We start from the raw sequence: 21,961 nt of genomic DNA, 5'->3' as shown, positions 1-21,961 counted from the left end.
TTATCCAAACTCCAGTTAAGTTAGAGCTCTTTGCCTGTGAGGGACACTGGCCAATAAGCTGTCAGCAGGACTGTCTACTCATCTCTGCCTGTCAGACTGTCTTTCTGCCAAACCCGACCTCACTGTTACCCAGTGAACTCAGCAGCCAGCAAAAACACACTAAGTCTAGCAAACACACTTCCTCTCCAACGGCATCACTCATTTTTGATTCAAGATGGGCTGCGTTATATCAAAGTAGCTGCTCTCCTCTCAAATCCTGTTGCCCTTTGTCCATTGAGACAAATAACTTCAACCCCTTTTTTACAGCTTGTTCATCGCAGGAATGTTGCAACTTTATTCCAGCTTCATGTTTCGAATAGAAGCTACATACTTGGATTGTGGCCCATTGTTGTTCAGCCTTTAAAACAGCATGTGAAGCACTCTGCTATTTTCAGACACACATACAGATGAACTTTCGTGATCTCCAAGAGGAAATTCACTTTTTTCTGAGCCTCCACAGGAAAAAACAGCCACTTCTATCCCTTTCTACAGAGTACATCTGTGTTCAGGGACCAGTCCATCTTGTCCATCCATCTTTCATCTTGGAGGTGTTCAGCAGGATTCAGTTTGATGCATGTCTGTTAAATTCTGACCATAAACAATACCTTAAAGTCACAATGAATCATTTAGTTTATTCTATTTTCAGTCCGGAGCAAAAAGCAGCATTTAAACTTACTCTCATACTCTCCCAGACCAAAAAAAGTCCTCACCTTAATTTAATTAAAGACCCAATGCTACTTTTGTGGCTTTTCAAAAATATTTTTTTCTCTGTATCTAACTTTTTTATGTGATTTATTACAATATTATTCTCTGTATTTTGTGTTTTTTCGGTGTAAATCACCTATTTTCCTGTATTTAATTTACTGATCATGTAGATGTTCATAAAAGCTCAGATTAAAGTTAAGAGTTATGTTAGAAATAGAGAAAATTTAAGAAAACGCAAAGATATCAATAACTAAAAGTAAAACGTGTGTCTCCATCCACTGTCATTGATCCAACTCCATGGGTTTTACTGGTGAATCAGTGTTGTAGAAGATGACGGTGTTTCCACATTCAGAACGGAGCCTCTGAACGTCCGAATGGGTCATATCTGATGACCACGAAAAGACAAAAAACTGCATTTTACACCAATTATTTACATGTACTGATAGGATTAGTGGTTCTGAAGTTATTAAACATTTTAGATCAGCAGATGCTTTTAGCTGCCAGTGGCTGTTTGGGTCTTTATGGGTTAAACCAATAGTTCAGAACCTTCCATTGAATAATTACTGCAGTGATCAATATGTCTCAACTGCAACAAGTTCTTTAACCCTAAACATCTGTGAAAAAGCATTAACACTGAACCCACCTGTAATTATTGTTTTAAAGACAGCAACAACAGTATGTGACTATTTCAAACATGTTAAACATCATACTAGACACCAGCACTGATTCTGGAAGCAGCGACTCCATGCTATCTAAAAATCACACATTTGAGGAGGCTAAAGCCAGCTTTTTTGACTCAAAGTAGACAGCTAACATAATGAAACATCTTAATAGCAAATGTATCTGGACCTCTGTTCAATCATGTTTCTTATCTACCATCTTTCTACATTTCTCTGTAGATTAATTTTTATGAAGAATAAATTAGTGTAAGACCACTAAATTATGTCTTTTTCCTGAACAACACAGTTAACACATCCTCCAGAAGGCATTTCATAACTACAGCATGTCGATCTTCCACTTAGATATCTACAGACACATTTTATCTATTAATTAAACTCCAGTGTTTTCCTCCACTCTCCCTTTCCTTAGCTTCACTCTTGGCCAAGTCAAACAAGCCCCACATCTGCCGTGCTGTGCAGAGGGTTTACAGAGAGACTCAAAGCGTCATTGGTTTATAGGTGCAAATGACCAATGAGAGCCAAAAATTAACCAACACAGCATCTGAGGTATTAAGTGTGTGCTTAAAACATGTTCAATTTAGGGTCTGGTAGTCAGAAAATAGGGGAAATTACTATAAAATGTTGATTTTTGGCATTTTTCTTTCTCTTTAATGTTTAACATGAATATAAAACACACAAATTTTGAATAAATAACTGCAAACAATCCAAGTTCACAAATAGACTTCATTAACCATCACCAATCAAACCAAATAATAGCATTTTCAGCTCTTTGCAACAAATTTAGAATAATGAAACTCATTTAAAAACATGAAACTAAGGCAAATATCTTGAGGCGGATTGGCATGTTTGAAAGGTACTTTTCCCTGGTCCTGGTCTGGACTAATGTCAACAGAGATGGAAACCAGATGGGTGAGCCTGATGATAAGAACTCTCCACAGGGGAAAAGACAGGAAAAAAACACCTCAAAGCTGTTCCTTCACTCGTCCCCTGCTGTGAATTCCAGCTAGGACCTTTTTCACTGTGCCCCTTTGTCAGCCAAGAGAAAGAGTAGAGTGTGTTCTTGCTTTGAGTTACTGCTTTGAAACAGTACAACTGCTGGAATGTTATGTTAGAAATTTGCAGGGCATTTTGGACTGACAGCACCAAAATTCGTTCATGCTCGGAAGGACTAAAAGCATCTGGAAATGCAGGAAATCCATCAATTAGTCGCTGTCCAACTGGAAGCAAATTTAGTTAATGCCAGAAAAAGAACAAGACAGAGGGCAGAGAAACACGCAAAGTTGAAGGCAGGCAAAAAAAAAAAACCCAAAAAAACACAATCCACAAACTCTTCAGGGACAATTCCATTTAGCTCCAATGATGTATTTTAATGCTGTATGCTTTGGTATTCATGCAAACATTATGTCCTATTCCCAGACCAGCTACTGTGACAATTAGAAATGAGACAGATCTGGGTTTGTGAGAAGGGGGTGCTCCCCAAGGCCCAAAGTAATGAGTCTGTGCGATGTTTAACAGCTCAAAAACAAAGAAGGATTTCTTAGAGAAGCGCGCTAAGGTAATAATTTCTTGTTTGGATGCAGTAATTGTCTTTGTGCTGTTGTATTAAGCTTTGGAATGGATGCTACTGCGTTCCATAATGCTGTCTGAAGCATTAGCGTCACTTATCAAATGTGAAGACAAATTACAAGTAGATCCCCGCTGGTGTTCCTCAACCCCCCACATAGTGTTCAGTTGTGAACCCAGCAGCTGCTCAGCAATATGAGAAACAGATACGTCAGCAGGTTTTTCCCTGAAGATGGGATACAATACTGTCAGACACAGTGCCAGGTGTAGAGTACACACCTGGCACAGTAATGGCAGTGTCAGCTGTGATCATGAAAAATAGCCATGATTGAATATACACACAATTGTTCTTCTAGTGACCACTGCTTAACTTGTTCTGATTACATGTTTATTCCACAAATGCCGGCGTCTAAATGTCTGTAATGGCGAACTCTTTTTTTTCTCTTTTTCCTGGACAATACAATGTCCTCTAGACAACACAGAAGAGGTATTGTGTGGTTTAAAGCTACTATATGTCACTGCTAATGGAAAGGAATGTCTGAATTAAAATACAATAAACACCAACCTTGGCAGTCTTGTTTTTTATCCAACGTTTCTGCAGGTATCAGCAAATCTAATTTAATGCTTTTTAATGCCACTTTAAACAAACTGAATGCCCATGTCCAACGACAGATACAGTTTTATATATAGTTTTATGACAGTTTACCATCAACAGGCTTTAACCAGGTTCTGAATAGTTCCTCCTCCAACCACCTCTGCTGAAACTTGGATTTTCCCATTGTTCCGACATTTGTTAATATTCCCTCTGCTCTTTCACCACGGCATGAGCACGCTCACAGCACATGACAGTTACAGTTACATTCCAAGCATCCGGTGTTGGGACTTGGTGCACCGGCCATAAACAATAGCCAAATAAAGGGTTCCACCTGTCAATCATCACATTATACTTCTGATCAAAATTATTAAATGTTTATGTAATCAAAATAAATCGTGAATAACAATGTTTTATTTTCCATCAAGGGTATTATATTTTTTAATGCCTCTGGACATTGAATTTAATGCTTTTCAATGCCATTTAAGGCTTTAATTTTCACAAAATGTACTTCTAATGTTTTTTTTTTCTTTTTAAACATATATTTATTCATTTTTACAAAAAATAACAACATAAACATAAAACAGAAGAATCTGTTTTGTTTGACTTCCTGATGAAGGCTTGAAGCCAAAATACGCTGAAGTGTTTTTTAAGGTCTATATATGACCATGCCATGAGAATAAAGGCATTTTAATGCTTAAAGAGAGTGCCTTGGAATTTTCTTCCCATTTGTCATCTACTTTATGAATCCCTTTTTCCAAAGAGCACCTTGAACAAAATCTTTTTTGGATCCTAGAAGCATTCCTTCCCATGATTTTTTTTAAGCTTTTCCATGCATTCAATTTATCTAAACTGTTTATTAATTGTTCAACATTGTGATATTTATTATTTTAAGATTTTAGTCATCCCAACTGTACTAAAATCGTAAAGCCACTGGCCTCAAGGACGAAGACTTTAACAGAAAACCCAACAAACAGCAGGACAGCTGGGACAGGCTTCCTCCCTCCTCGACTGTCCACCAATGGCGTTGGATCATTGGGATTAGGTTAAACAGCTTAACCTTCTGGCAAGACGTCAAAGCCCGTTGGTCCACTAGAAGTGCTAGAAGAGAAAGGACTGAGGGTCGACTCACACATAGACAGATGTACCCACAGACACACATATGCCAGACTGGAATGTTGAATAAACAACATGTTGGCAAAATACCTGCTAGCACTGTCAGCAACGAAAGCAACACACTGTGGGAAATTAAACTGGCAACACATTTGATAGGGGGGAGGACTTGAGATGAAAATGCCTACAGGCTGCCATGAAAACGACCAAGTGTCTCAGTATGCGGCGTGTGTGGGTATGTGAGTGTGTCCGTGCCACGCCTCACAGCACACTGGAGGCAGACAATTAAATTGAGCAGCTGAGGGGAATACAAGCACAATGTTGTACCATTAAAAAAAGCAATTAGTGTCTTGTGTAGGATGTGAGAAGCAGCAGTGGCTGTGTTTGTACCATGTCTTTTGCAATAATGAGGTCTGTAAATCTTAAAACAGGACTGCTTTAGATCCTAAAAGCCTCTGGAGGTCTATCGACAATCGCTATCTTAGGTTTTACTAGGCGAATGGGATGCCAGAATACTAAAACTCTATTAGGGCAAGATAATAATAATGTAGAGCATATCTAATAGACATATATATTTCTATGAGATGCTCTGTAAAATGATGATGATGGATATTCTACTCATAAAGGTGTTATAAAGGTTTAAAACTCACTGAATGCTGTGCTGGCTGAACTTAGCATGTGTTTTTGTGTATTTCTACACACGTGTTGCTGAACCTGTTAATTTACGAGCAAAAAAAAGGGTGTGGATACACAACTGAATAACTGAACTGAGCCTGCGGTAAACAAATTTGTGTGTGGTTGCAAAGATGTACAGATGACTTATGAGGAAGGAATGGCACTTTAATTAGGCCACAGTGAAATATCTGCAATATAATTACAAAATAATAACTTATATAAGTGGAAAGCTCATTGACGTCTATGTAGGTAAGAGTAGAAAGAAAAAAAAAAATCAACAAATCACAGGCAAAATTTACAGACTCTGTAAAATTCAGAGGGAATTATGACCATGTTTGAAGGAAAGCAGAAAGAAAAAGCACGGACGCGAAAACCAAAACTTGTTTTTGTCCCAAACATCACATTCCTTCACTAGTTTCTCAGAGAAACCAGCGGCTGGACACTCGGGACCCAGCAGGGGAGAGACAGACGCCATTGAATTCCACTGAAGCTCCTGGAAAACGTCCAACAGGAGGCGAGGAGGGAGCGAGCGAAGAGATTAAGAAACACTTCACCTATTGAAAGAGAACCCAGAGCAGCGTGCTCCCACACATATCCAGAGACTGGGGAGCGCAGTTCCAGGGTCTGGTCCAGATTTGCGACAGAGACCGTATTAGGCAGCTCCACAGATTTAGTGGGGTTTAATAAGGGGCCATGGTTAACACTTAGCAAGGGGGAGAAATCTCATTTGGGATATTGAAGCTGACATTTGGGATCTAAGCTTCTTGCTAAACCCTTAGCATGCCCACTTATGCATTTCTCTTTTAATCTGCAGCACTGGCTCCCATACAAAGGGCATCAGAGTTACATAAAAAATCAGGCCCCTGACATAAAACCAGCAATTTTTTGTTTCTTTTCTTATTTCCCCAAAGGGTGGTGTAATCATGGCAAGGATACGCCACCCTCCTTCTCTTAACACAATCTTCCCAGTCAGTGTATCAGTGATTGGATGCCAAGGGAAAACCCAGACACAAGCAAACTATTCTCCTCCATCACTGGGTAAAGATTTACGGCAGCAGTGACAGCTGGAAAGAGGAGCCACAGAACGCAATAACTCTAACCTGAAATAATCTCTCTCAAGAAACCACCTTTTCCACCTCTTCTCTTTCTGTCCTCCCCCTCACCGCCTTCCGCCATCAACCCCAGCTCTGGTTCTCAAGAGGAAGAGAATGAAAAATCAAGCCTCCTCGCCATACTGCAGTGTTATCTGATTATGGAAAACAGCACTAGGTCCCTGATTAAATACACGCCTGTGGCTACAAACTGTGTCCAACAGCAACATGTATCACAAAATACAGCTTCTAATTTTTGCTCCTGCAATACAACAGGAGCTCGAAATGAGTTTAGGCTGTGTGCCAGGGTGTCTGGTAGTGATGATAAAGCTACCAGCTTATGGCTCGTAGCTGATGTTAATTTTCCATTGTGATTAAAACGACAATGCTGAGATGCTACCGTGCCAAATTGGTATTATAGTAGTGATAACAAGGAAGCTGAGGTATTACTGTATTAGTTTTACATAGCCAAACCTGTCTTGACACTCCGTTTTTAAGACTGTACCAGTGCTGGGGTGAGGTCTGGCTGACATCATTCTGGAACTGCCTGGATTATTCTGTTTCTTTAAACAAATCACAATCATCTTGGGACGCCTTAAGGCCAGGATGCAGCAACTGTGCCATTGCATAATCGTGCTTGGATAATCCCTTAAAATAAAACCATGATAGTGGCATGTACATATCTACACTATGTGATATGAGAATTGCTGATAGAAAACACAAACCTAACTTGATCAAAGGTGCCCTAGAGGTGAAAGTTGATATAAAAGATCTACAGGAGCTCCCTGGACCACAGACCATTTAATAGCTGTATGTAGCTCTTGCAGAACATTATTAGAGCAATATCACAGAAGCCCATGTGATGTGTAACTTAACGGTACATTGGTCAAGTCAATGTCAGAGGCAGAGTTAATAGCTGTGCCAAATCAACTCTGATTGACGATGGCCATAACAGAAAAACATTGGGAATGAGAAGCTTGTTAGAGGACGTCTAGGCTTGTAATCCAGCATCTGTAGGATAATCATACATAGACATACACGGTAAATTACCCAAGACCTATTTATTGACCATTGATCATTAAACAATCAATAGCTATACAATTTTTTTTTCTATGACATACCTGTGCAGCTACATTTACCACCAATTATCTAAAAAAAAAAAAAAAAAAAAAAAAAAAAAAACATTACCCAAAGATGTATGATAGTACATATAGATTCGTGACTAGAAACTAACCACTGACCTGTTGCCAACAAGTAAGTTTCGTCTAATTACTGTTACTCTGAAAATGGACATTTCTAAAAAGGAAATTGCCCTCAGAAAAAGGAGGCCAGCAACAGGTTTATCCCAACACACTACTTCCTGTGAGTCTGTCTAAGCATCACAGTACCACAATGGACTATCAATTACAGGAAATAATTAACGACTTTTAAGAAAGGAGCGATAAGAAAGAAAACAGCAGTGAAAGTTACACCGCTTCACCATTTCAACAGTTTTTCAAGGCTGCTCCAAAATAATTACACTGAATCCACAAAAACTACAAATTGGCCATGATGGTTTGGGCTAACACAGTAAACCGGAGGTACAGTGATTACCCTAAAATGGGGCCCAGCTCTTCCACTGCTGGCCTGACTAGCCTCCTCACTGGGGACCCTATTCACTCCATTTACAAAAAAATAAATAAATAAAAAAGGATCCCATCTGCAGCCAAGCTGAGCGGACAGTGTTGGCTCATTCACTGGCTGCCGGCGTAATGTAAAGGGCTTCTGTGGGAGACGGATGTGTGTCTTTAAGTGTCTTTCTCTCTCACAGTACTGCAATCTCTGCCTCTCTCTGTAACAGTCAGTGTAACACCACATCTCCTTTTCGTCCCACAGTGGGGCCCTCTCCGTCTTTTCACTCCACCCCCACCCTGCTGCTTTTCAGAAGCGATCTCGCCGTAATTGTCTCTCCATCAACAACAGTGTTCCACTCAGTAAGCAATAATCTCTGTCTCGTTCGCTCATTCCCTTCTTCCTAGCTTGGAGGCAGCTTTGTCTGTGGCCCTGTCTTTGAACTCAGCAGGTCTAAATACTTCCACGTGGCTCTACGTGCTCACACCCACCTTAATAGCAACGTAGCTAAATGTATGCTTGTTTTGAAACGGTGCAAGAGTGGTACTCAACCTACTCGCTCAACACTAGCACATTAAATACCTATTAAAGGACAGAAAACACAATATTTTCATAGCTTTTTGACCTGACCCTGACCTCAGTTTAACAGCCTTTTTAATTTATTCACCTACAAAGTCTTTCCACAGGCAGGTCGAAGCTACAAAAAACAAGAAGTAGCTGAGAGAAAAGTGAATCCACTGTCAGAAGTCCTCCTCTGTGGTCTCCTACCACAGGAATGAGACACAGAATGCCAGCCATTACATAACACAGCACTGTTTCTGTGTGAGAAACTGTATGCACGCATAGTGCGTCCACATGTTCCTCAAATTTTCCTACTATCGAGATGCACTCAATAGTCCTGTGCAGGTCTATGACGCTGCAGAGGGGAGGATGATGCATCACTTGTTCATCTGAATGTGAAAGCAGCACATCATTTAGACCCATTCTTCATCCCCATCTATCAAGTTGTGGAGGATATTTATGCAAATCTAATAAAATATTTATTTTAATAGACATTATCTAGCCTTGAGAGGCTGGAGAAGTGGGTGGACGTTGTGCATTCAGACATACACACTGGCCTATATACTCATATGTCCATATGATGTGGTTTAATGTTGCTTTTATGAATCCATGTAAGTATCAATATGCAGCTGGTTGAAGCTGGAAAGCAGGAAAAGAAAAGAAAAGAAAAGAAAAGATATAAACTTGCAGAGATCACAAATCCGGTGTTTCAGCTTCACTCTGAAATAACTACATTTTACTGTCTTTAAACATCACCTTGGATCTACCCACACACACAACCAACCTCTGCAACTGTCAGGACTATTGCCAACCTTAGAAGATATAAAGAAACATGATCAGAGCTAGGTTTCTAGCTTGAAAATACACGTTTCCACTGGTTCACTGTCCTCTCCGTTGTGTAAATGTGAAAAAAGCAGACCAGGAGTGGGTGAAATAACCGAATCTCAGCTGAGCTTTAACAAGCCTCAGAGTAAAGTAGAGAACACACAGTGCACTGGAACAGATCTTAAAAAAAAAACTGTATAATACATAAATTAAATTAAAGTTTTGTAACTGAGTAAAAGAAAGGCGTCGTACTTTAAGGGAACTCATCTTCAGAATCCACTAATAGGCACCGAGACTCATTTCCTGTGCCTGTTCAGGTAAAACCGCCAGTGTCTCAGCAGCATTACAATGAAGCAGTACTACCTTTGTTGTGAAGGAGTGTGACATACCGCTTAACCCACATTTGTAACAAAAACTAAGAAGAAATGAAAAGTAAAATAAGCCTCAAACAGTCTGTCATTGAGTATTTCTATGGTTCACCAGCCTTTTTGTCTTAAAAGACAAAGACATTTTAAGGCTCGAATAAACTCATTATCTCTTCTCATTCCTTTCATATCTCCTCTCCCCACATGTTTCATTTACTCCCAAGGCAGCCGACACCACAAAGGCCCATCCATTTGAAATGTCAACTGTTCCACATTGGAGTTGAGAAGTGTGTGTGTGTGTGTGTGTGTGTGTGTGTCTTTGTGCATAATGGAGCAGGGGACTTGTAGTTCATTTATCATAGGCCTCCGGGACTGCTAGTCCATCAACTGATGTTGTCTATAAAGCGTCTCTATCATCCTAATCCTAATAACCCTGTACCCTGTAGTCCTATATCTTTCCACAGCTCTCTCTGTTTCAGACAAACACACACAAAGTAGGACCAGGAGCCATGCAGATCATAAAGCCATAATCTAATCACACAACAACAAAAAAAACACATGTGTGATCTTATTGCAGAGAGTCAAGCCTCCTATACATATGCAAACACAAACCCCATTCCCTTCTGTCCCTTACAGTCAGTTTCAAAGATGTCTGCTGGGAAAGTCCATCACAGCATGGATGATCTTACACAGATTAAGGTCAAATAACGCAGACTGTACAGAAAGAAACATTAGCAACTGACAGACATGAAGAAAAAAAGTCACTTGAGGCCAACAAGAGCACAAGTAATGTGGTCCCATATGTGAAGGCCTTTACCAGAAGTATTATGAATGCGTCATCTGAACCAATGAGATTTTTCTTGTGAGGGCAGGTCCACAGGGGGCAGACTTAACTGAGCTCAACTGCCCCCCAGGGAAGCAGAAGGACTTCATCTTTGTCATCATAATACGGTGCAAGCCCAAGCTGGAACATGCAGATATTGCAGATGTCGGACAAATTTGTAACAAACTGCACCTGCAGATAGGTAGTGGACAGAAAGAAACCTGGTTAAAAGGAAAAGAAACAGCCTGGTAAAAATGAAAAAGGTATGTGGAGGGAAGATAAATCCATATTTCTTCATTCTTTAATTGATATTTGTGAATAAGAGTCAGAAAATATTGAAAAATCTGTGTTGGTGTCTCCTAAAGCCCAAAAAGATCCTCATATGTCTTCTTGGGTCCTAAAGACATCCAATTTACTGTAACAGAGCTCAAAGAAGCCATGAATTATTGAAATCTGAGTCAATTTTGTTTTTTTTTTTCCCCCAATTAAAAACCATGTAGATGGTGCTTATGGACCTCATTTGGAAGCAGGTCTGAGTAAAATCTGAGTGCAGTCACTTGTTCCTCCACTCTTGAGTTTTTATAATCGCCACCACAAAAACCAAAATTGTTTCCTTCCCTCATGGATAAAAAAAATACATAAAACCTCCCATCAGTCAACGATACAATGACCTCATGACAAAATGAGGGAATCTGGGGCAACGGGCTTTACATGTGGGGGTAAATCATGCAACATTTGTATTGGAAGTTTCTCTCTGACACACAAATAAACCCTGGAGTGAAATAAAATATCAATAAACGGGCTGAGACCGAAGAAATCTCTGGATGTTATTTATTTTGTATACTGAAACAAAGAGCAAGAATGCTGTTATTAATAAGCTTCAATTGACACAAACAAGTTGAGTTGTATCGCCGCATAAATAAGGTCTGTGAAAGGTTCCACTGATGCAGTATCACGTCAAAGCAGGTGACACCATCTCAAAGAAAATGAATAACACACAGCCCCCATTATTCGCCATGCATGCAAATACACTCACACACAGCGCACTTCTCATCTTCAATTATTCACCAGGTGGGAGTGAGCGACGGTGTTCTGCACTCACATTCTTCCACATTAATAATGAAGTTTCCGAGTGTGGGAGTGTGCGCTAGCTGCACCGGTCACAAAGGGTAGCAAGTGTGCGCTGTCAGTGTTCTACTGTATGCAATGTCTGGTCATGATGTTTTATTTATAAAATGTACACTCAAACAAGGGGAATCCTCGCAGCTCCAGGTCAGTACAAACAAGAGGTGACACTATATTACACAAAGTCAAAGTCTTACTAGGAATAAACACAAGCTGTAATATGTGTTATAATGAGACTATTCAAGGAGAGGGAGACTATTTAAATGGCATTCATTCTCTGTGCCTGAGTCCAGTTAAAACTCCTACGGCGCTACTTTTTGAGCTAATAAATTCTGAGTTATCCCTCATGGGACTCTGACTGATAGAATCCATTCATGGCGCAGAGTGGGGTCCACATTCCGAACTGTAGCCCTGAGGATAAGGCTGATTTTATAAACGACATAAATTTAGAGATGAAAGCATGTGCACTGAATGTCAACCACTTGGAGCTGAGGAATCTGACTTTATTACAGCTACATGTTCTAATGCACTCATGTTTCTAGTTGTAAATCAGTTGACATGAACTAATCTGAGTGGAGAGCTACACAATTACAAATCTGCTCAATGGGCGCTACCTAAATGTATTAAAACATGGAAGGAAAAGTCCCAAATGGCTTCAGGTCCGGATGATAGAATAATACTTCGATATGCCAACGTTGTTACACAAAGTTACCTAAAAAAATGCCTTTTCATGCCTAAGAGTGCAATTCATTGGGTCTTAAAAACTGATTGCTCCCATTTTGCAGCATTCTAGCTGAGGTTGTAAGATAACAGACCTGGTTAATGAGTGAGCCTCCCACCCTACCGCTCTGCAGCGACAAAATGCCCAATCAGTGCCAACATGAGTGTAAGCTGCCGGCTTATCTCTTGATTCACACGTTACACCTACTGCACAAACACACAGGAAGCTATTGTAGCAGCAAAAAGACAGATTAGGTGAGTCAAGCCTAAAAGACAATGGTTCCCTTATTTCAGTGAATGTGTGATAAACACAGGAACAGCTTTATTGATTTGCTTACTTTCCCCTCCACACTATAGCTGCTGCAGTCCTTTTTAAAAAACCCTCTTATTTTATTCCCATCCTGTCATCCATCCTTCCATCTCCACATCTGCCTCCATTATCATTCTCAGTCTGTTCCCCTTCTGGTTTACATTTGGAGATGTAGGCCAGCTCTGGTGACAGTAACCAAACAAAAATAAACAATAGTGTGTGTGTGGGTGGGTGTGGGTGGGTGGGTGTTTGGGAGACACACACATGCTGTTCCTCAGCTGATGCGTTCTGCTCTGACTGTGCAATGACGTCTAAAGATGTTCCAAGCAGATAGGCCAATGTGTATTCGTATTTGTGAGAAAAATTAAAGGGAAAAAAAGGCAGGGGGGAGGGGGCTTCTAAGTTGAGACCCGCATGCTCTGTGGCCTTACATCAATTTAAGGAAACATCATTTTAAGATGCTGCAAAAGCTACAATACAAAAATACATTCAGATGACATCTCGCACACAGGCTCTGTCAAACTGTCCGCTTAGCCTCAGACACGTCCTCAGGCATTGACACACTAACAACCACATACATTCTTGGCATTTTTGCAAGAGCCAATTACGGCTCCCCTAACTGGCAGCTCTGGATGTTCTACACGCCAGCCGAGACAGTGACTCGCCGGATTTGTACTTAATTATCATCACAAAAACTCCCCAAATTTTATACTGATAATACAGCAGCTGTCTTTTCAGAAGGCATGCAAATCACCGAGAAGGAGGGAATAAAACCAAACTCTGTCTTGCAGCAGCTATTAATTCAGAACCCAAGACTACACCCAGAGACGACATACCGAAGCACCACACAGCACACAGATGTCATTAAAGCTGCTGGCAGTGCAGACTCTCACAGGAGCCCTTTCTCTAAACAGCATTAGGAAGTCAGGAGGCTGCTGCAGACATGAAGCCTCACTTATATGGAAGCACACACTCTACACACGCTGCAAATTCTTGAAGATAATAAAATGTCTAATTAAAGTGTGCGTGCAAGGGTTAGAATCTACAAATAGTATACAATCATGTCTGTAGATGAGAAAATGCTGGGGAATAAAGACATAACAAGGGAAGGATGGAAAAGTATCCACTATAAACATGTCATGATCGCATATATTTTTAGCACCAGGAGCCTGGGTGTCCTCCCTGTCAGCATTAAATCAATGTTCTCACTATTGAAAAACGGGGGCTGAAAGGAACCCGGGAACGAGCTAAAGTTCCTGTGCAAGTTTCTGCTCATGAAGGAGAATCACATAAAGCACTCCCCCTTAGTTCCATGGTGCTGTAGGTGTGGTGTGTTTAGACAGGAAGGTGGCTCATGTCCCACTTCCTGTGTGTGTCAGGGAAGTGGAGATACGAGATAAGGCTGAAGGTAAAAAGTGGAAAATATTAAACCATCCTCCTGCAGCTGAATATCATTACATTTGAATACCCTCACTGATAAAGTCACATCTCTTATATTTTATTACACCTTTTCAAAGACTGGAATCTGACATGAAAACAGTCTTTAAGCAGATAATATTATTGCCTCAAAAACAGAATAAATGAAACTGCGCAGCCCTCCAGGCATCACTGTTATTCTGTAACCGCTTCTTTTATATGCTGCCAAAATGTAAGTACCACATAAATGGTATGGGCTTATCAGACAGGTTTAAACACGACCCATTTGTCTGTTCTTCATGGGAATGACATTTCCCAGATGAGAGAACGGGGAGCTTGTACAAGAAGAAACTACGAAATTGGCCAGACATATTAAAAAGGTGAGTTTTGTACAGTTTTGATCACATAATTTGCATAAAACTTGGAAGTCAAGCAGTAACAGTGAGTCAAGACAAAAAGTTAAGTCATAGAAATCCAAAATATGCATTGACTAGCATAAAATATCTGAAAATGTGTGTGGTGAAAGGCTGCAAGTGCTTATGTTTCCTGACATCACAGAGGATATAAAATGAAGAAACTCTCACTATTAATAGGAGACATGATGGAATTCTTTCTTTATATTTCTCTATTTTCAACACCCATTATCATTCATCATGCATCATTCTGAGCAACACAATCTGTGAGACAGAGCTGGAAAGTCATAAAACAGAGACAATAAAACCCATAACATTTTTTTAACATCCATGAATTTGGAGAAATACATCACAAACAAAGTGAAAATTGTTTTGTTTAGTCTCAATACAGAGAATATCACATAATTCACCCACTCGTAAGCCCACCCTACTCACCGATATCTGGAAGACCTCCTGTGTGTCATCAAGCATCTGCACTCTGATGGAGACCTGTCGCCCTGGAGGCTGGACAGGAGGACGCAGGCCTGGCTCCAGGGTGGACACCCCAAAGCTTTCAGGGGCCCCAAGCCTCTGTCCAGCTGCAGACGGCCTGTCGGCTGGTTCAACCATGGTGGCAGGAGCTACAGTAAGGGGATCTTGAGCTTCAGGGACCTCTGTTCACGTCTGGAAAAAACAAAAAATAAAAAGAGTGCATTGAGATTCTGTGTTTTGCAAGTGGTGTTTTTGCTCAAAATGTAGGGTTGCAGTTTGTGTGTTTTTATGTGCTTCAAGCAAGCACAGCCAAAAATCTCCTCAGTCTGTGATTTTGGCATTGCTGATTTTTGGATCCTTAAATACATAGTAGGCAATTTTAAGCCTGAAAGCATTTCCTCTATAGAGCTGAAGCTCCTACAGCAAACAGTTGCTATATATATGACATCGAACATTATGTATTGAATTCCTTTGAAAAATTATAACAATCAAGAGCTAATTTTAATTGACTGTATTTTGGTGTTTCAAAAAAAAAACCAAGCATTTTAGGAAAACCATCTATCTATCTTTATATTAACTTTCAAACATTTTTTTCTATAAACCCAAAAACTGAGTAAGTGGGGCCAATGTGGTAATGCAAACAACTTTGCTAAGAGGGAAGCACTGCTTAATTAGTTTACAAAATGTGCAAGAAATGTTGCCACATTTGTTCAGTCTGAGTTCAAATGGGCTTTCACAACGTAAAAACCACTAAATGTTTAGTCAGGGAGTTCTCTGTGGTGATTTTTTTTATTGTTTGGTTTTTAAGTGTACAACCACATTACAGGACAACATACAGTATGACATCTAAGCCATGAGTCTGTCCAGACAGACATGGCTCACATGCTGCTAGACACAAAGTTACTCCAACAACCGCACTCGCAGGTGGGATTTGGAGTTTTTCCTACAAACCCAACACAGAGCTCTGTGTAGGACTCGTTCAGACTTGAATCAAAGCTTCACAAGTAGGGCAGGAAAGATACGGTCTAACAGCACACAAAGACACCCCCCCCCCCCCCCATGTCTCTCCCCGACTCAAACACAAACACACACAAACTTGTCAGCACCCCCACCTCCATCACACACTTGATAAACCTCAACCTCAGACAATAAATATCCCCTCAGACAGGCATGACATCATGGCGGAGGAATGTTTTAGAAGACAGTCGGAGGGTAATGAGGGTTACACACTGCTGGACTGTCCCAGCACACACACACACACACACACACACATATAGACATACACTTCCTGGGGATCAATTAGTCAGTATTACCTACTGTCTGCATTCAAGCTGCTCTGTGAGAGGATAAGGACAGAATGTCGTGACCTGCTTCATGATCCAGGATAAGGAATAGGAGAGACATGTTTTAAATCAAAGTCTATGAAGCTATGGATGAAAGTGACCCAAAAAAAAAAATGCAATTAATTGAAAATAATCAATAGTCAGACATTCATTACAGATCAGCTTAAGAAATTATTTAGATTTTGCAAGATGGGCCAAAAGGGTAATGCATTTGTTAGAGTAGGGGAAGTGTCTGATACTGTGTACTGGCATCTTCACAGCTTAAAAACTATTCACCTTCCTTTTGCTGTGCACTATATTACATAAAAAGACTTTAATTAGGAATTGCCGTGACCTATGCATACATATAAATAAATAAAATCTGCCATATAAATGTTACAGATGTTAATATGCTGGTAACTGTATTGTAATTATACTTCTGTTCATTAAAACACTTCTTTATATATTAAATGCATTTAAAAAACACAAAGTTCTTGTGTTTCTGAGATGGATTTGCATTTTTTTCTATTTTCGCTACAGTTGGTCACGTGATTGCATAATTACTGATCAATAAGTCTTTAAATCAATATGCCGCTTGGGACTTGTTGGACCCAGATTAACAGGTGTTAGGTCTTTGTAGCAATAGCAAAAAGTCTTTGTCCTCCTAAGTGGAATACAATATTCATTTAGGATTGAAAAAAAACAAAATAAAAAAGCAAAAAAGTCATTCACCCTTCACCTACAAGACTGTTTATCTGTATAAACAGATAATTGTAAATATTTGTGTGCAGGTGGGTGTTGCAGTGAGCGGGAAGATGTTTTTCTGCTTTAAAACTCCATCATGGAAAGCATCCACCCAACATAGGTATCCTTTAGCAAAGCATTCCCCATGTCCAGAGTATATATTAAGGCCAAATACAGTACATCATTGAGTTGATATGGCTATCCAGTTGCAAATCTACCTGAGAAATGTAGTGTTCCTTTGACTAAATCTGTAGGATCTCCACTGATGTATAATTTGCAGTGTTCTTCAGTCTATCTTAAACCTCACTGAGAGCTGGTCACTTTTCTCAGTCTGGAAGTTGTGATGACATGATGCTGAATCCTCTGAGGAAGGAGGTTCAGCCTACAGGCCCCAGAAAAGGTTCTGTAGCCAGTAAATGAATGCCTCCAAGCTGTAGGGGAGTTGCTGAGCAGCTGACCTCTGACCCCCATGTGAAACTGGACTTGAGTCAGTTGTTACAAAAGCCTACCCATGGAAATAAAATGAACACATAGGTAAACATCTCCAAATCCTCTATTTAAAACAGGCACCCTGGCATTGTTGGCCTTTAGGTGTGTTCTCACACACCTTAAACTAAACAGATCCTTCATCTCTAAAATCCGCATTAGAGCTTAAAAGTATAGTAATACATACGCAAAGACAAAAAAAAAGCACTATCTTCTACTTAGGCCTCCACCTGCACACACAAATGAGCACCTTTCTTCACCTCAGTGACAAAAGCTGTAACTGGAAACTGGAGCCGAGCCAAGGAAGTGACCTGACAATAAAGAGACCTGACATTCAAGTTACTCATTACACCTGTGGGAACGCTCATTTGTTCCTGTGTGCTACTTCCCCAATGCACTGAAACGAAAGCTCTGCTCACTTGTTTTTTCTACTTGAATATGACTCATTCAATTTGGCAAACAACTTACTCAGTGTATGTATTTGTCGTGAGTATATTACCATCCCAAATGTAAATGTTCTGTTTTTAAGAGTCACCTAAAGTTTAATTCCAGTCTCTCCATTTGCCACCCCTCAAAGCAAAACAAGTGTTAAGTCAGAGCCAGGTTTATAGCACTACCTAATCATTCACTAACAAGCGGGTGCCAATTACCCTGACAACATCAGTAAATCAGCACACAGCGGGTTGGTATGTCGGCAGGTTGTATGTATTAGAAAGCTTGTTTTTAGATGACCAACACAAGAATGAGCATGAACACAGATTCCAAAAGCTTGCAATAAATAATCTGTGAATGTGTTAACAATTTCCCAAAATAAATAATTCATTTTCACTGCAGTGATTTAAGATCGTATCAATAACACAAAGTACCCTCCTTATTCCCCTGCTTACAATCCCAACTAATTACGTTTCAGTCGACAAAATTTGGAAGCAGAGGTTGCATCATGTGCTCAGTAAGGATAGAGGATAATACATGGAGTTGAGCAAGAGAGGAATACAGAGCGAGCTGGTCACAGAGGCACAAAGGAAGCCACTGTGGGAGCTTCCAGCAGTGGGGCTTTAACTCTGAGGGACCAAGGCCTCTCAACCAGCCTTTGAACTGGTGTTAGTTGAAAATTTCCCAAGAGTTTGAGAGAGGGAAGCCAGAGCCTGGGAATCGGATGCTTGTGCGTGTCGATACACGCGTCTACAGAGAAAGCTTTAGTGTATGTCAGCATAAAGGGGTTACTGAGCTGGATTTAACAACAGCAATTTGGGGGCTTTTTTTAATAAAGGGATGCATACGATAAGTGAAATTAAGTCGAAATATGCAACAGCACTCTCACATTACATAATCTGGGTAAGTTTGTACAAAAGGCAGCATTTATGACTGTGTAGAGTCTGTCATTTGAGCACAAAGGGATGGTAAAAAAATGACTATAATAAAGGACAAAGCTCCTGCTAGCTATCACGCAGCTGCATACTCTTTCACATTTTTACTGCTGCTTACATTTCATCCATTGTATTTAACACATAGGCCTGTCTATTATTTCATCTGCCCCTATGTAATGTGAAATATCAAACCAAAACAGGAGCGCAGAGAAGTTCAGGGGAAATTAATAAATGTGGAATAATTGGAAATGTATTCAGCACCATGTCCTGCTATTATATATAATTATCACACCAATCTAACGAAAGAAAGAATTATCATCCACTGCTTCATTAATTGCTTTTTTTTTTTTAAGTATAAATGGCTACTGGTTGCAAACTAAGTGAAAAATGACACCTGGAAGCATCAAGTACAAGCTTACAAGCACAGATCAAGGCCACAACACAGTGTGCTTACATCTTGGTCCTTGACAGATCAATGCTTGCATGTGATACCACGTTTTATCAAGGTGACACTCTCTGCTCTCAAAGCCATTAAGCTGCTCTAGTGCCCTCAGGAGAATTTCTGCAGTGTGTGTGTGCAAGACAGAAGGCAGCGTAACACCAAATCTCCTACTATTGTGGTATTGTGGGCGTGATATTGATTGTAAAAGTGAATGGGCAACAGGGCAGCGTAGTGATTACCAAGCTTCAACTTTATGTTCCACCCTCCCCATTTGCAAAATAAAGTGCCTGTCTTTTGACCAATAGGTGTTGCCTCCCCCATCAGTTACCCTGTGCTCTGACCTCTCCAGCCAAAACGAGGGGGGGGGGGGGGGGCAAAAAGAGCATGTATCCCCCAGAGATCAATAAAGGAAAGGGATTTGTTGGTCAGCTGATGCTCCAAGATAATAGGTGCAATACATTCATTGAAAAGGGAAGGGCAGCTGGTCAAGGTTTTAATGAGATGAAACATAACACACGCCTTGTCTTGTGAAATAAAACAAGTGCACAAACACATAAACATGACACAGTACAGTAGGCAAAGTCAAGCCCTAGAATGTAGGTTAGCAGAGTAATCCTTTAGGCCAGAGTAAAGATGTCAGTAGGGTAAGGCAACCTGCTCACTCTCAAGAGACTATGTATGTGTGTGTGTGTGTGTGTGTGTGTGTGTGTGTTAGGTCTGAACACTACTATTAATGTGCATGTTCTGACAATGACAAGCTGCAGCTATTGCAAGCTTTGGATAATGAACATGCATGAATGCAGCCCAGCAGGGGTTGACTGATGGGAGTCTGTAGAAAACAAAAACACCAAATGAAACATGACTAAGACTTGAGGAAAACTGAGGTTTGTTTAGTGCCAGGGTTTGTCTAAATGTGTGTAAATGTCCAAAGCACTCACTGCAGAAGGCTGCTCTGGGTTCTCATTAGGCTTCCCAGTCAAAGAAGCTCTGCCGGACCTTCTAAAGCTCAGCCGATTAGGAAAATGAACAGACTGGTTACAATCGAAGCGAGCTTATACTTCAGATATCAGGCTCATCAAACATCAAGAAACATCAACAACATGTTTAGTGTTAAAAGTGGAACAAAATAATAATAATAGACTTCCGTTCACATGAGTCAGTCAGCAGCATGCAGGAGACAGCACACAGGCTACGTGTAACCTGGCTTCATAATCCGGATAGCATGATTTCCTTACCCCTCTTTCCTTTAGATCCACACACTGTCCGCTGGTAAAAGCTTGTATCTCCCCACGCAGAGTGTAAATCCCCACGCAGCGCTTTTCTGAGGAACTTGTGATGCGGTAGTCCTCTGTTCGCGGCTCAAGCTCTCCCTCTCAGCTGGGACGTGGTTTCTGTGCGGTAGCCATTGAAACAAATGTTGGAAACCGTGCATTGAGCTTTCTACTGGAACAATAAAGAGCAACACAGTGCCTCCAGCACTGGCACCCCGGCACTACAGTGTCAGACACACTGAGAGTGCAGCCACGGCGGGGACACAGCGACATCCTACGGTGATTTGGGGAAGTGCAGGTGTGGAGGGAATTGAGTTGTGACAGCTGCTCCATGCAAGTAGAAAAAAGTAACATGGAAGAAATGATCTATGCACATGTAGGAGCTATTGGTCTATTTAGTTTTTTGTTCAAAGATAATTTACTTTGTTGTTTAGCCCTTTCATGCACAGTGGTCACTACTATGGACAGCTATTCTCCAGATGTTCTCTTGTATACAGTTCTATTATTATATATACAGGGTGGGGAAGCAAAATTTACAGTATTTTGAGGCAGGGATTGAAAGACAGTGTATGACCAATTAGTTTATTGAAAGTCATGACAATTTATTTGCCACAAGAAAATTGACATAATAGAAAATGTTTTTATTCTATGTGTCCTCCTTCTTTCTCAATAACTGCCTTCACACGCTTCCTGAAACTTGCGCAAGTATTCTTAACTTATAAGTAACTTCTCCCATTCTTCTTTAATAGTATCTTCCAGACTTTCTCATAATAGTTTTGCTCATAGTCATTCTCTTCTTTCCATTATAAACAGTCTTTATGGACACTCCAACTATTTTTGAAATCTCCTTTGGTGTGACGAGTGCATTCAGCAAATCACACACTCTTTGATGTTTGCTTTCCTGATTACTCATATGGGCAAAAGTTTCTGAAAAGGTATGGATAATAGTGTTAGGTATGATTATGACATCAATATATGTTTGGTTTCAAAACAATTGACGTAGTGCCTGCTGAGAAAAAACAACTAAATGCTCATTGTAAATTTTGCTTCCCCACCCTGTATTCATGGGTTTTGTTGTTTTAGTTCCATATCAGCCCACACAGTGGACACTTATGCACCATCCCATACTAGGGCTGAACGATATGGACAAAATTTCATATCTCGATATTCGTGCCAGATATCTCAATATTGATACGATACGATATCACTACAGGTTCGGTGAAAACCAAGC

The 21,961-nt window shown here is 40.4% G+C and overlaps 1 protein-coding gene across 1 annotated transcript in view; it reads right to left on the bottom strand.

Moving 5' to 3' along the window:
- LOC115433748 (FERM, ARHGEF and pleckstrin domain-containing protein 1-like) overlaps window positions 1-20,941 on the bottom strand; it is a 58,834-nt gene extending 37,893 nt beyond the window's left edge. Inside the window, exons 1-2 of the mRNA XM_030155230.1 lie at window positions 20,695-20,941; window positions 15,063-15,290 (exon numbers count right to left, since the gene is read on the bottom strand). Coding sequence (XP_030011090.1) covers window positions 15,063-15,236 — 174 coding nt within the window. The 5' untranslated portion in view covers window positions 15,237-15,290; window positions 20,695-20,941. The remainder of the gene's footprint in view (window positions 1-15,062; window positions 15,291-20,694) is intronic.
- Between the last annotated feature and the right edge of the window lie 1,020 nt (window positions 20,942-21,961).

Source organism: Sphaeramia orbicularis, chromosome 2, assembly GCF_902148855.1.
Source record: "Sphaeramia orbicularis chromosome 2, fSphaOr1.1, whole genome shotgun sequence".
Classification (NCBI taxonomy): Eukaryota; Metazoa; Chordata; class Actinopteri; order Kurtiformes; family Apogonidae; genus Sphaeramia; species Sphaeramia orbicularis.
The sequence above is the reverse complement of the archived record's forward strand: the minus strand, read 5'-3'. Positions and strand labels throughout refer to the sequence as shown.